This window comes from Cervus elaphus, chromosome 11 (genome assembly GCF_910594005.1).
Source record: "Cervus elaphus chromosome 11, mCerEla1.1, whole genome shotgun sequence".
In the NCBI taxonomy this organism is placed as follows: domain Eukaryota; kingdom Metazoa; phylum Chordata; class Mammalia; order Artiodactyla; family Cervidae; genus Cervus; species Cervus elaphus.
Genome location: NC_057825.1, coordinates 34705048 through 34715105, shown reverse-complemented (window position 1 = coordinate 34715105; position 10058 = coordinate 34705048). Strand labels below are relative to the sequence as shown.

General features: G+C 48.2%; 1 protein-coding gene across 3 annotated transcripts in view; it reads right to left on the bottom strand.

Annotated features, from left to right (window-relative positions):
• PLB1 (phospholipase B1) overlaps positions 1 to 10058 on the bottom strand; it is a 130055-nt gene that overhangs the window by 53114 nt on the left and 66883 nt on the right. For all 3 annotated transcript variants that reach the window (XM_043917590.1, XM_043917589.1, XM_043917588.1), the window contains 7 exons: positions 9284 to 9357; positions 7567 to 7610; positions 4022 to 4130; positions 2694 to 2745; positions 2292 to 2372; positions 1087 to 1152; positions 650 to 750 (listed from right to left, as the gene is read on the bottom strand). In XM_043917590.1, coding sequence (XP_043773525.1) covers positions 650 to 750; positions 1087 to 1152; positions 2292 to 2372; positions 2694 to 2745; positions 4022 to 4130; positions 7567 to 7610; positions 9284 to 9357 — 527 coding nt within the window. The remainder of the gene's footprint in view (positions 1 to 649; positions 751 to 1086; positions 1153 to 2291; positions 2373 to 2693; positions 2746 to 4021; positions 4131 to 7566; positions 7611 to 9283; positions 9358 to 10058) is intronic.

Below are 10058 nucleotides of genomic sequence, written 5' to 3'. Positions count from 1 at the left end.
ATCTGGGCTAACAGACCAGAGGAGACCTTGCAGGCAGGGACCGCTCACGCTTGGGGCAGAAGGATGTCTTATTCCCTAGGGTCACATGCAACATGGGCAGGGGAGCCATCTTCAGCTCTGGAGGCTGGGGATGAAGGTGGCCTCTCAAGGCAAGAGTTCTTTGTCCTCTACCATGCTGATTCTGACCTGACCACCCTGTCTTCTAGAAAGTGACCACAGCCGTACCTTTGTGAATGTTCAGCCCAGGGCACCCATGCTGAACAGAGGCTCCTCTATCCGGGAGCTGGGCCTCTGGGAGGGAGCGGGGAGGTTCTGGACACTGAGAAAGATGTGGCCCTAGTGAGCCTGGCCCACAAAGGCTCGTTCACCCTTCATGCTTTATACTTCCCTGAAGGACTGAAGAGTGTCCTGAGCTGTCATGGCAAAAGAAGTACATTGGGTGGCAAATGCATGTCCTCTGAGGGTATAGGAGCCTGGACTGGGGTCACAATGCCCTGGGGGGTCTCCTACAGGAGGCTTTGTCAGGTTTGACCAGGGGGTCTCAGCACTCTTCACACTCCTGCCCTTGGCTTTTCTCACCAGCCAGAGTCACTGTCTGCTAAGGGTCCCATGGGACCTTTAGGGAACAGGTGGAGAACACCCAACTCACCGGAGGATGAGCCTCGGGCAGCTGACATTCTTATCCTGGTACAGCTGCCTCAGGTTGATGATCTCTAGCACCTTGACCAGGTTCACAAAGGCCCGAGGCACCTGAGCAAAGGCAAGATCGTCCCCAAGAGGGTCAAGGCTGGGCAGCGCCAGCCTCTCCCCCAGGTCTGGGGCCCGTGCCTCCTGCTGGGTGTCAGGTCTGCGGCCTTTCACCTGGGCACCCCGCCCCCCCCACATCCATCATCCCTGTCTCCTCCTTTCCGCTGCTTGCTGTTAACACGCGTGTGTTCAGGCTCCTGGGCCCAGGACGGACAGCATGACCGGCGCTGGTCTCCAGGAGAAGGGGATCAGGTGGGAGGGTCTCAGCAGGAAGCCAGAGGCCCAAGGAGGAGGCCCGTGGCTGAGCGGCTCAGAGGACACGTGGTCCAGCCTTCGTACCTCAGCGTGGAGGATGTCCAGAGCCTGCCCAATGTTGCCAACGAAGTTCTGTGGAGAGTAGCGGACCTGCGGGGAGAGGCGATGTCTTTAACCCCAGTCACCACCCAGTCTCTCTGTAACAAGGACCATGGCTTTTCCTGGGTCCCCTCCTCCCTGCCTTTCAGTCTGAACGGGCAACACTGAAGCACAAGCTGTCTTTTGGGACCCCAGCCTCCACCCTAACCTCACAGTCCTCAAGGTTGTTAAGGCTGTGACCCTCAGGGAAACACCCTTTCTTCTGCTATGGAAAGCTCTGGACCCACTTTGTGTCAACTAGAGGTAGGGCCTTAGCTAAAGCACATCACACCTTTGAATGCTAGAGTAGGGGGCCTCTAAGATCTCCTGCAGCTTGAACATCCTAGTGGCTGATCACTTCTGCTGGAGTCTCCCGTGCCTGGGAACTCACAGTTCAACCGTATCGTTTGAGATAAGGAGAGGGGAAGAGGGTCCTGCCTCCCCCTCCCCAAGGGTAAAACATTTTAAGGGTGATTTCCCCTCATCTTATGGTTATCAAACTTTTTTTAAAAAAAAAGCAGTGGAACCCTTTCTCTGAATGAAATTTAGCCAAGAGCCCTGTTCTACCAAATGATCAAAGCTTCAGGGGAAGTGAGGGAGGAACCCATGGCCCCACCTCCTCATTTGCTCCACCCTGCAGCCAGTGGCCCTCAGGCCCCACTGTGGGCCCTCCGCAACACAGCTTGAAAATCCCAGATTCTGGTGACTTTGATGCCAGGAAAGCAGGCCTTGAGGAGTCTCGGGGGGCAGGTGCTCTCAAGCCACAGCCAGACCCACCACTTTGCTCGGCTGGTCCCCTTTCTGCCTGACAAAGCTTCTTGTGTTCACGACCCAGACTCTCCTGCTCTCTGTAAAGCTCTGATGCCACCCCCAGCCCCAGGCCAAATCCCATGGCACTCCTGACCCCAGGCTTCTCTTCTGGGTACAGCTCTATCACACCTGAAGGTGAGCTGTCTGTGTCCCCCTGCCCTGGAGGTGTGAGCTCCCTATGGACAGAGCAGTGTTCCAGTGACTGCTTGGCCCCCAGTACATTGCCCAGGCTGGATCCATGCCTGACCACTAGCCAAGTCCCAACCCAGCTGCACTGTTCCAGTGACCCGGGGTGAAAATTCTTCCCCGGGGGAATCTTGGGTTAGGGCCTGGAGACCTACCGGGTCATCACAGACATCACAGAGGTCATTGCCGCCTATAAACAGGGTTATTATCTTCCAGTCTTCCTGAAAATTTATATTCTGAAATGAATGGGAAACAAACAAGTAAATGTCTTGCCCCAGAGTCAAGTCTAGGAAAATACAAAGCGCTGAATACTACAGGGATGGGTCTGGACACACTGGAGGTCTAATGGGAACATTAATTTCTTTTCTTTGGTTTGGGGGTACTGAGGTCACAGGTGCTAAATCATTTTTTTTTTTAAAGGTGGCCTCTCTAGATTCCTGTGTGTCCCTGTCCTCCCCCAGAGCCGAAACTCTCCATCTCCATAATTCCTCCCGCCTACTCCTTGCTCTGGTTATCCTACCTCAAGTAGGCCCAGATGCCACTTTCCCCAGATTTACCACATCGTTCTTCATCAGGTCCACCAGCCTCCTGGCCTGAACAGGTAAATCCCTGAGGGCAGACATAAGAAAAAAGTCACGTGACCAGCAGAGCAGGCTAGGTATCAGACTACCGGGATGGACACTTTGCTCTTTGAGCCTCAGTTTCCTTATCGATTGCTCTGAAATTAGCAGGGCTGCTGCTCTTTCTATGGACCAGAGTGTTGGGGTGATTACTTGGCCTCTCTGAGCTTCAGCAGCATCACCAAGGAAACATGGGCGTCTGACCCTCTCTTCAATCTCACAGTTACTACACAGGATATATGAGAGATAACAAAGGTACTTTCTAAACTGCACACTGTTGTCTAGTAGGACAGGTTGTTATCGGAACTTGAAATAAAGCCTGTGAGGCACAAAGATGAGAGACCGTGTGGTCGAGATAATACGTTTGTTCAGGTCACTTCATCTCTTGGTGCTACAGTGCCTTCATCTATAATGACCATAATCTGAAATAATAATCCTTAATTCTCCCCTACAACACAGGACATGGAAACTTGGATACATAGATTTCTCGCATGGAAGAGCCCTGGGGCCTTGGGGAAAGCAGGGAAGAAATCTAGGGCCATATGAATCACACTCTGCTTTGGTTACTTCCATGCTTTCAACTTAGGCTTCATTCTTAGATGGCTTCCTGATCTAATCATTCTGAGAACTGCCTCTCTTCTTATACTACCAGGTGACATATACTTGGAAAAAAGCAAGATTAAGGTAAGCCTCAAATTTTAAGCCATTAAGTGGTAGCCTTTCACCCCTCCCCCATGAAAAGGAAAAGGAAGTCACAGAATTCATGATAAAGCCTATTAGGCTTTGTATGATCTCTGCTTTGGATAATCTGTCACCTTTCCGGTCCTGAATAAATAATAGTTACTCAGGTGGGGGTGGGGATGGGGGCTCATGCTCAGGGTGGCCATGAGAGTTGAGAGAATGATATGCGGGGATCTAGGAACCAAAACATAGGAATCCCTAGAAACTACATGGTAAAGTAAGGTGTGTGATTATTCTAGAAGAAATACAGATGAGGCAAAGTAATTTGCTCAAAGCTTGTACCTGGAATCAGAACCAGTTGTGACTAGTTCCTGGGGGGTGTGGTTAGGGGTGGGCTAGTGGGTTTTTGTGCCCCAGAGCAAGGGACACCCCCCCAAGAGAGCCCACCCAGCCGTCTTTGACCCTCAGATCCTTCCCCTGGACCAAACCCCTCAGTCTTCAGCCATACACCCTGGTCTAGGCCAAGGGCCCGACCAGGTCCCCAGGGGACCCTTGGGGTTCACCCCCAAGATTTTCCTGCTCACTCAGCTCGGGCTCCCGCCACAGCCTGATTTAGGTAGGCCCCAGCACTGCTTTCTCTTCCCTTGCCAACAGAGAAGCCCTTCAGGGAAGGGTTGAATTCCCGGAGCATGTCTGTAAATACAAGGAAGTGATGTCAGTACCCCAAAGCCATTTTTGAATTCCTTTGATAAGTGCCAAGGGGTGTTGGCGACAAAGCAGAGCCCCCCCCCCCCACCCAGGTCTCACTCTTACAGTTCACTCGGCCCCCAAAGAAAATATCCAGAAGGGCGATGCTGAGCCACATGGGCTCAATGAATTGGTGCTGAATAAGTGCCAGTCTGGCTCAGGCGCTGCTCTCGGCACTTTGCTTTTTCTCTAAATATATAATCACTTTTGCTGAGATATAATTCACATAACATAAAATTCACCAAAGTACAATTCAATAGCTTTTAGTACACTCATACAGTTGTGCAACCATACCCCTATAAACTTGAGAACATTTTCATCACCCCAAAAAGAAACTTGGTATTCACTAGCAGTCATTCCCCATTTCTTCCAGCCCCATCAGTTCATTTCAGTCACTCAGTCATGTCTGACTCTTTGCAACCCCATGGACTGCAGCAAGCCAGGCTTCCCTGTACTTCACCAACTCCCGGAGCTTGCTCAAACTCATTTCCCTTGAGTCAGTGATGCCATCCAACCATCTCATCCTCTGTCATCCCATTCTCCTCCCACCTTCAATCTTTCCCAGCATCAGGGTCTTTTCTAATGAGTCTGTTCTTGGCATCAGGTGGCCAAAATATTGGAGTTTCAGCTTCAGCATCAGTCCTTCCCATGAATATTCAGGACTGATTTCCTTTAGGATTGACTGGTTTGATCTCCTTGCAGTCCAAGGGACCCTCAAGAATCTTTTCCAACACCACAGTTCAAAAGCATCAATTCCTTAGTGCTCAGCTTTCCAGCCTCATGGCAACCACTAATCTACTTTCTGTCTCTATAGGTTTGCTTACTCTGGACACTCATAAGAATGGAACCATAGAATACAATGTCTTTTGTGATTGGCTTCTTTCACTTATTGTGTTATCAGTTTCCATCTATGTTATAGCATGTATTTGTACTTCATTCCTTTTTATTGGCAAATAATATTCTATTGTATGGATATAATTGTTAAAAATATTCTCTCATAATCCTTTGTATTTCAGTAATAATGTCTCCTCTTTCATTTCTGATTTTCAGGCTCTATTCCCCCCTCTACTCTGGTCAGTCTACCTGCTGCCAATTTTGTTGATCTTTTCAATCTCACTCATTCTAATGCCTTTTCCATGCTGGATCTACCCTTTTCACTTTGCATCCTGCACACAACTTGGCTGAGAATTCCTGCAAGCAGGGTCTGTATATACCCCAGAGCCTCGCATGTGCTCAATAAATGTTTATGACTCAAGTAAGAATAACTCAAAGTTCAGAAAGGCTAGGAAAACTGTTAAAAGTCATACAGTTACTAAGAATAGAATCCTAAGCTAGAAACCTAGTCTTTCAGCTCTAACACAGGGTATTTTTTCCAGACCTATAATCTTCTCGGATGTGGGAAAGGAACAGGCTATGTATCAGTCCGGACTTTCAGGCACCATGCCATCCAGCAGGGTGCTCTCTGGAACCAAGCACTGCTGCAGGGCCTGTGCAACCCAGATGGACTGAACTCATTCCCTGTGGCTCTGGGGACATTGTACGAACAGATGATAACTATTCTGACTTCTACTCAATAGAAGGAAGCATTGTGCAATCACTAGAGAGCTATCCGAAAATGGAAGGGATTGTCCTAGACTCCTCATTACTGGAAGAATACATCTCTGGCTACCTAGGTTTTATCAGGAATGTCACAGAAAGGCACTAGTCGTTGGACAGGGTGAGCGCTTGCTGTGGCATGCAGTTACCTCTGCCAAGAACGTTCCATTCCCTTTCCTTATCTGATGAATTCCAGTTCTTAAAGCCCCCCTTTCAAAAGGCAAGGTTAACAACTTTCTTATTTATTTCCCCCTAAACTTTGTACGTGGCAATAATGATTGGTATGCGGGTCTGTCTTTAAGGAGACATGGCCCTAAACAGACATTAGTAATGTCATCAGGGCAGGGGCCTTGTCTAATTGTCCTGTTTCGCAAGCACCCAGCGCAGGAGTATTTGCTGGATTAAAATGAAGAGGGAGTTGAACTGAGCTTCTGCTCTGACCCTATGTTTTCATAAGTTTTCCAACATATGGCTATATGACTATTTCCACATAGATTATCTGGTCCCTACCATCAACCTGTCTTCACAACTCTAGTAAGGAAGTCTGAATAGGCAATGTTCCACTGCTGAGCTAAGCGTGGCAGGGGCATCCATCTAAGGGGTGACTTTTTCTCAATTTTTCCACAAATCATTTTAGTGGAAGACCTTGAATCAGATGGTTTCCAGTCATTTTATTTACCACAACTGCATGGCAATCAGAGAGTCCAGCAAACCGTTGTGTATGCTAGCCCAGCTCACAGCCCAGTCAGTTACATTCACAAAAGCAACGCCAACCATCTCCTAGCGATAGTGGAGTTTATTCAGAGCTCTTTTGTGTGGACCTAGAAATAAAGAAGACAAGGAGTACTTGTGCCACAGAACTGTACCTACTTACACTCAACAGGATTTGCAAATAGCAAGAACAGATAGCACATGAAGTCCTACCAGTTCTGCCCATGTAGCAATCACGCCATCTTTATCATCAAAGTCTGGGTGACTTAGAGCTGAAACAATTTCTTAACTGCTAAAGATATATTACAAAGGGATAATTATAAGAAAAGCAAACAAGAATGGGACCGATTAAATTTCTCTCTGGCAAAATTGTTAGCCAGAAGATTTTAAGGGAAAATAACATACATTTTATGTGTGCTTTAAGAACGAGCACTGTGTATGCACTAAGGAGAATGAAAAGATGAATAAGATAAGACCATTGAAAGAATGTAATCAGGCTTAAACAAATCATTCCAAACAGGTTGTTGATGAAGCAATTTAAGGAAAATGTTGCGCCCCAAGTATGGCTGTGTTTGCATGGCCTGAACAAGGTAATTTCATATCTGCTGCTGCCATAGCAGCTTTTCCTAAACTGGACACACAGGAATTCAACGTCTTTGTACGCAGTGGTGCCTAACGCAGTCCAAGCTTAAGTCAACGCCTCCCAGAAAGGTACTCTGATCAGAATGACAGGCAAAGCAGAAAGGGGTTTCCTTTCCTTCCTTCTTCAATAACTTCTTAATAATAACTTGCACTAAGAGCTGGATGGAACATTCTTTTTCTCTTACTCTCTTCCTTCCTCAGGCAAATACAATTTCTCTTTTTTTTTTTTTAAAAGAAAAAATCCGCAATGCTTTAATTACTCGCAAGAAGCAGAGCGAGGAGACTGTCTTGGGGAAGCAGCGCCCCCTGCCGAACACGGCTGTCTTCTGCAGCCCGGTTCTCTGCTAAGCCCGCGGTCACCGCCAGGGGGAGCTGCCGAAACGCGCAGGGCTGCGGCGGGCCCGCCCCGAACCCCAGGGGAGCGCGTACTCACTGGGTAGGGTGATGACGCTGCTGAGGTTCTGGTCGCCGCCCACACTGCGTCGTCGTGGGGACAAAAAAGAAAATGAAGGTTAAAACTGCCAGCGACGCTGAAACACCCCAGACACCACCAAGACACACCTTTATCCTTCTGAGAAACACTCTGGGGGCTTGGGGCTTTCCCTTTCCTCATTATTTCTGTAGAAAAACTGAAAAAAAAACCAGAACACAGCAACTGCTCTCTACTTGCCCCACAAACCAGAATGTCTAAATAAAAAACTGGTTTAAACCAGTGGGGCTGATTTATTTGTTTTTTAAGTTTAAGCTTTAACCTCGAGGCAAGGGAATTAAGTGGGCCCCTTCATTAAAAAGGAAAAAAAAAAAAAGAAAGTTTGCCCTGGTTTTCTTCCTGTTTGGCTTGGGGAAAACCCGTCCTTAAAGGGTGTCTTCTAGAGAGCAACCCATCTTCCAAACCACTTCTAAAATTCCAAGGAAATCAAAGTTGGATGGGTTTCTAGGCATGAAAATACACAGCATTCCAGAGTTGATTGGATTCCCTGCTTTTCCATATCTCCTCCTTCTCTGCCAAGTATATCTGGGAACATTTCAAAGGTTCTCAAAACATTTGGGGTTTAACTCTGCAGAGCATCATCAGGGAGGAGGCCAGGGACTCAGCACTCAGGTCCAAGCTGGTGCCAGAGATGATGGATTGAAGGCTGAGAAAACACCAAACCTGCCCTCTCACGTTGGCATGAGCCAGGCTTTCAAAGGTGAAGCTGGAGTGCTGCTCACCACAGTCTGTGGTGCCTGGATTTGATTATAGGCGGAGCAGGACCAGCATGCACAAGATATATATACACGTGATAGGAGAGGTGCTGGATTAGGGGTCAGGAGCCATTTACCCTACTTTTTGCTCTTTTATTGTCTGACTGTGTGATCTTGGACAGGTTACTTGTCCTCTCTGAGCCATGCTTCCTCATCTGTTAAATGAAGGCCCTTCAATAGTGATCCCAGCTACCATTTATACCTTCCTTTCTGTCAGGCACTGTGCTAGGCATTTAAATTCTTTCTAAGCCTCGTGACCTGGGCACTTGTGCTAAAGAACCTGCCTGCCAATGCAGGAGACTTAAGAGATGTGGTTTTGGTCCCTGGGTTGGGAGAGCCCCTAGAGAAGGGCCTGGCAACTCTCTCTAGTATTCTTGCTTGGAGAATCCATGGGCAGAGGAGCCTGGTGGGTTACAGTCCATGAGATCGCACAAAGTCATACATGACTGAGGTGACTTAGCATGCAAGTTTTGTGACAGTGCTAAGCCAGTATTATTGTCTCTGCATCAAAGACGAGACCAGTCCAGAGAGGTTGAATAACTTGCCCAAGGTCACACAGAGCAGGCAGGTGGGACTCAGACACAACTGTGGTTCTGAAGGCTGCTGCCTCCTTTGGAGACGACTGCCCAGAGGAAGAAATGGAAGCCCAAACTTTTCCAACCCAAATGTTTGAGTAGGTTCTCCCCTAAACTCCTCCTGCTTAGGTCCAGACTTGTTTTGGGGGAAAATAGTGGTTTGGGGAAGCTGATAAATACCTTTCTTAAATTAAACCTAGAAATTTCTCATGGAAAAGTACCAGGTGACTCATCTCTTTGCTAGAGAACTTGTTTTCTACTTGCTCAGGGGGATCCTCCCCTGTCCTGTGACGGTGAGGCGTCTCTGGACCTCGCCACGGCTGTACTCACCTCCAGGACAGACCTCGATACTGAGTCAAGACGTCCAGGACATTTCCAGGCTTGGACCCGGCCCCGTTACCTGCCTGAAAAGAGAACAACATGGGGGTGATTTTCTTGCCTGCTCATCAGAGGCTCTGTGTTCCTGTCCTGGCCAGGCCAGAACGCCAAGCCCTTTAGAACCCAGAGTCTTGACAGCACCACGTCTTGATCTGAATCCTGCCTTGTCAGAAATGAGTGCAAGCTCCCAATGGGAATCCTGGAACCCACCCTGGGAAACCCTGCCCAGACCCCAGGCTGGCAAAAGTGCTCTGGAAATTAGACGGCAGTGTGGTTTTCCAAAGGACTCATTGCAGGGCCCCATTTTTCTAAAAGCTGAGAACTATATCATAAAAGGAAGTGTATTATACTCCTTTGATATGAATAGATCTCACATATGTACAACGTGAAAAATTAAAACGAAATGCCATGTACCTACTCCTCAGCTAAAGAAAGAGCAGAGTCTTTTAAAACCACCACCTGACACACTGCAGGTTCATGTCCCTTGCCTGAAGCCTGTTATTTCTGAGATGAGCCATTTCAAGGTTGTGCTGAAGGCTAACCTCCCGGGCAGTCAGTGGGGGAAGGCTGACCTCCAGGAAAGGTGTCCCTGCCTTTGGGGTAAAGAGTCAGTGAAGGGTCATGGAGAAGAGGGCTGTGGGATTGGGACAGGATTCTGGCCTCAGAGTCAGGACCTGAGAGTTCTGTCCTCATCCAGCACTTACAGGCTCTGTGGCCGTGGGACTCA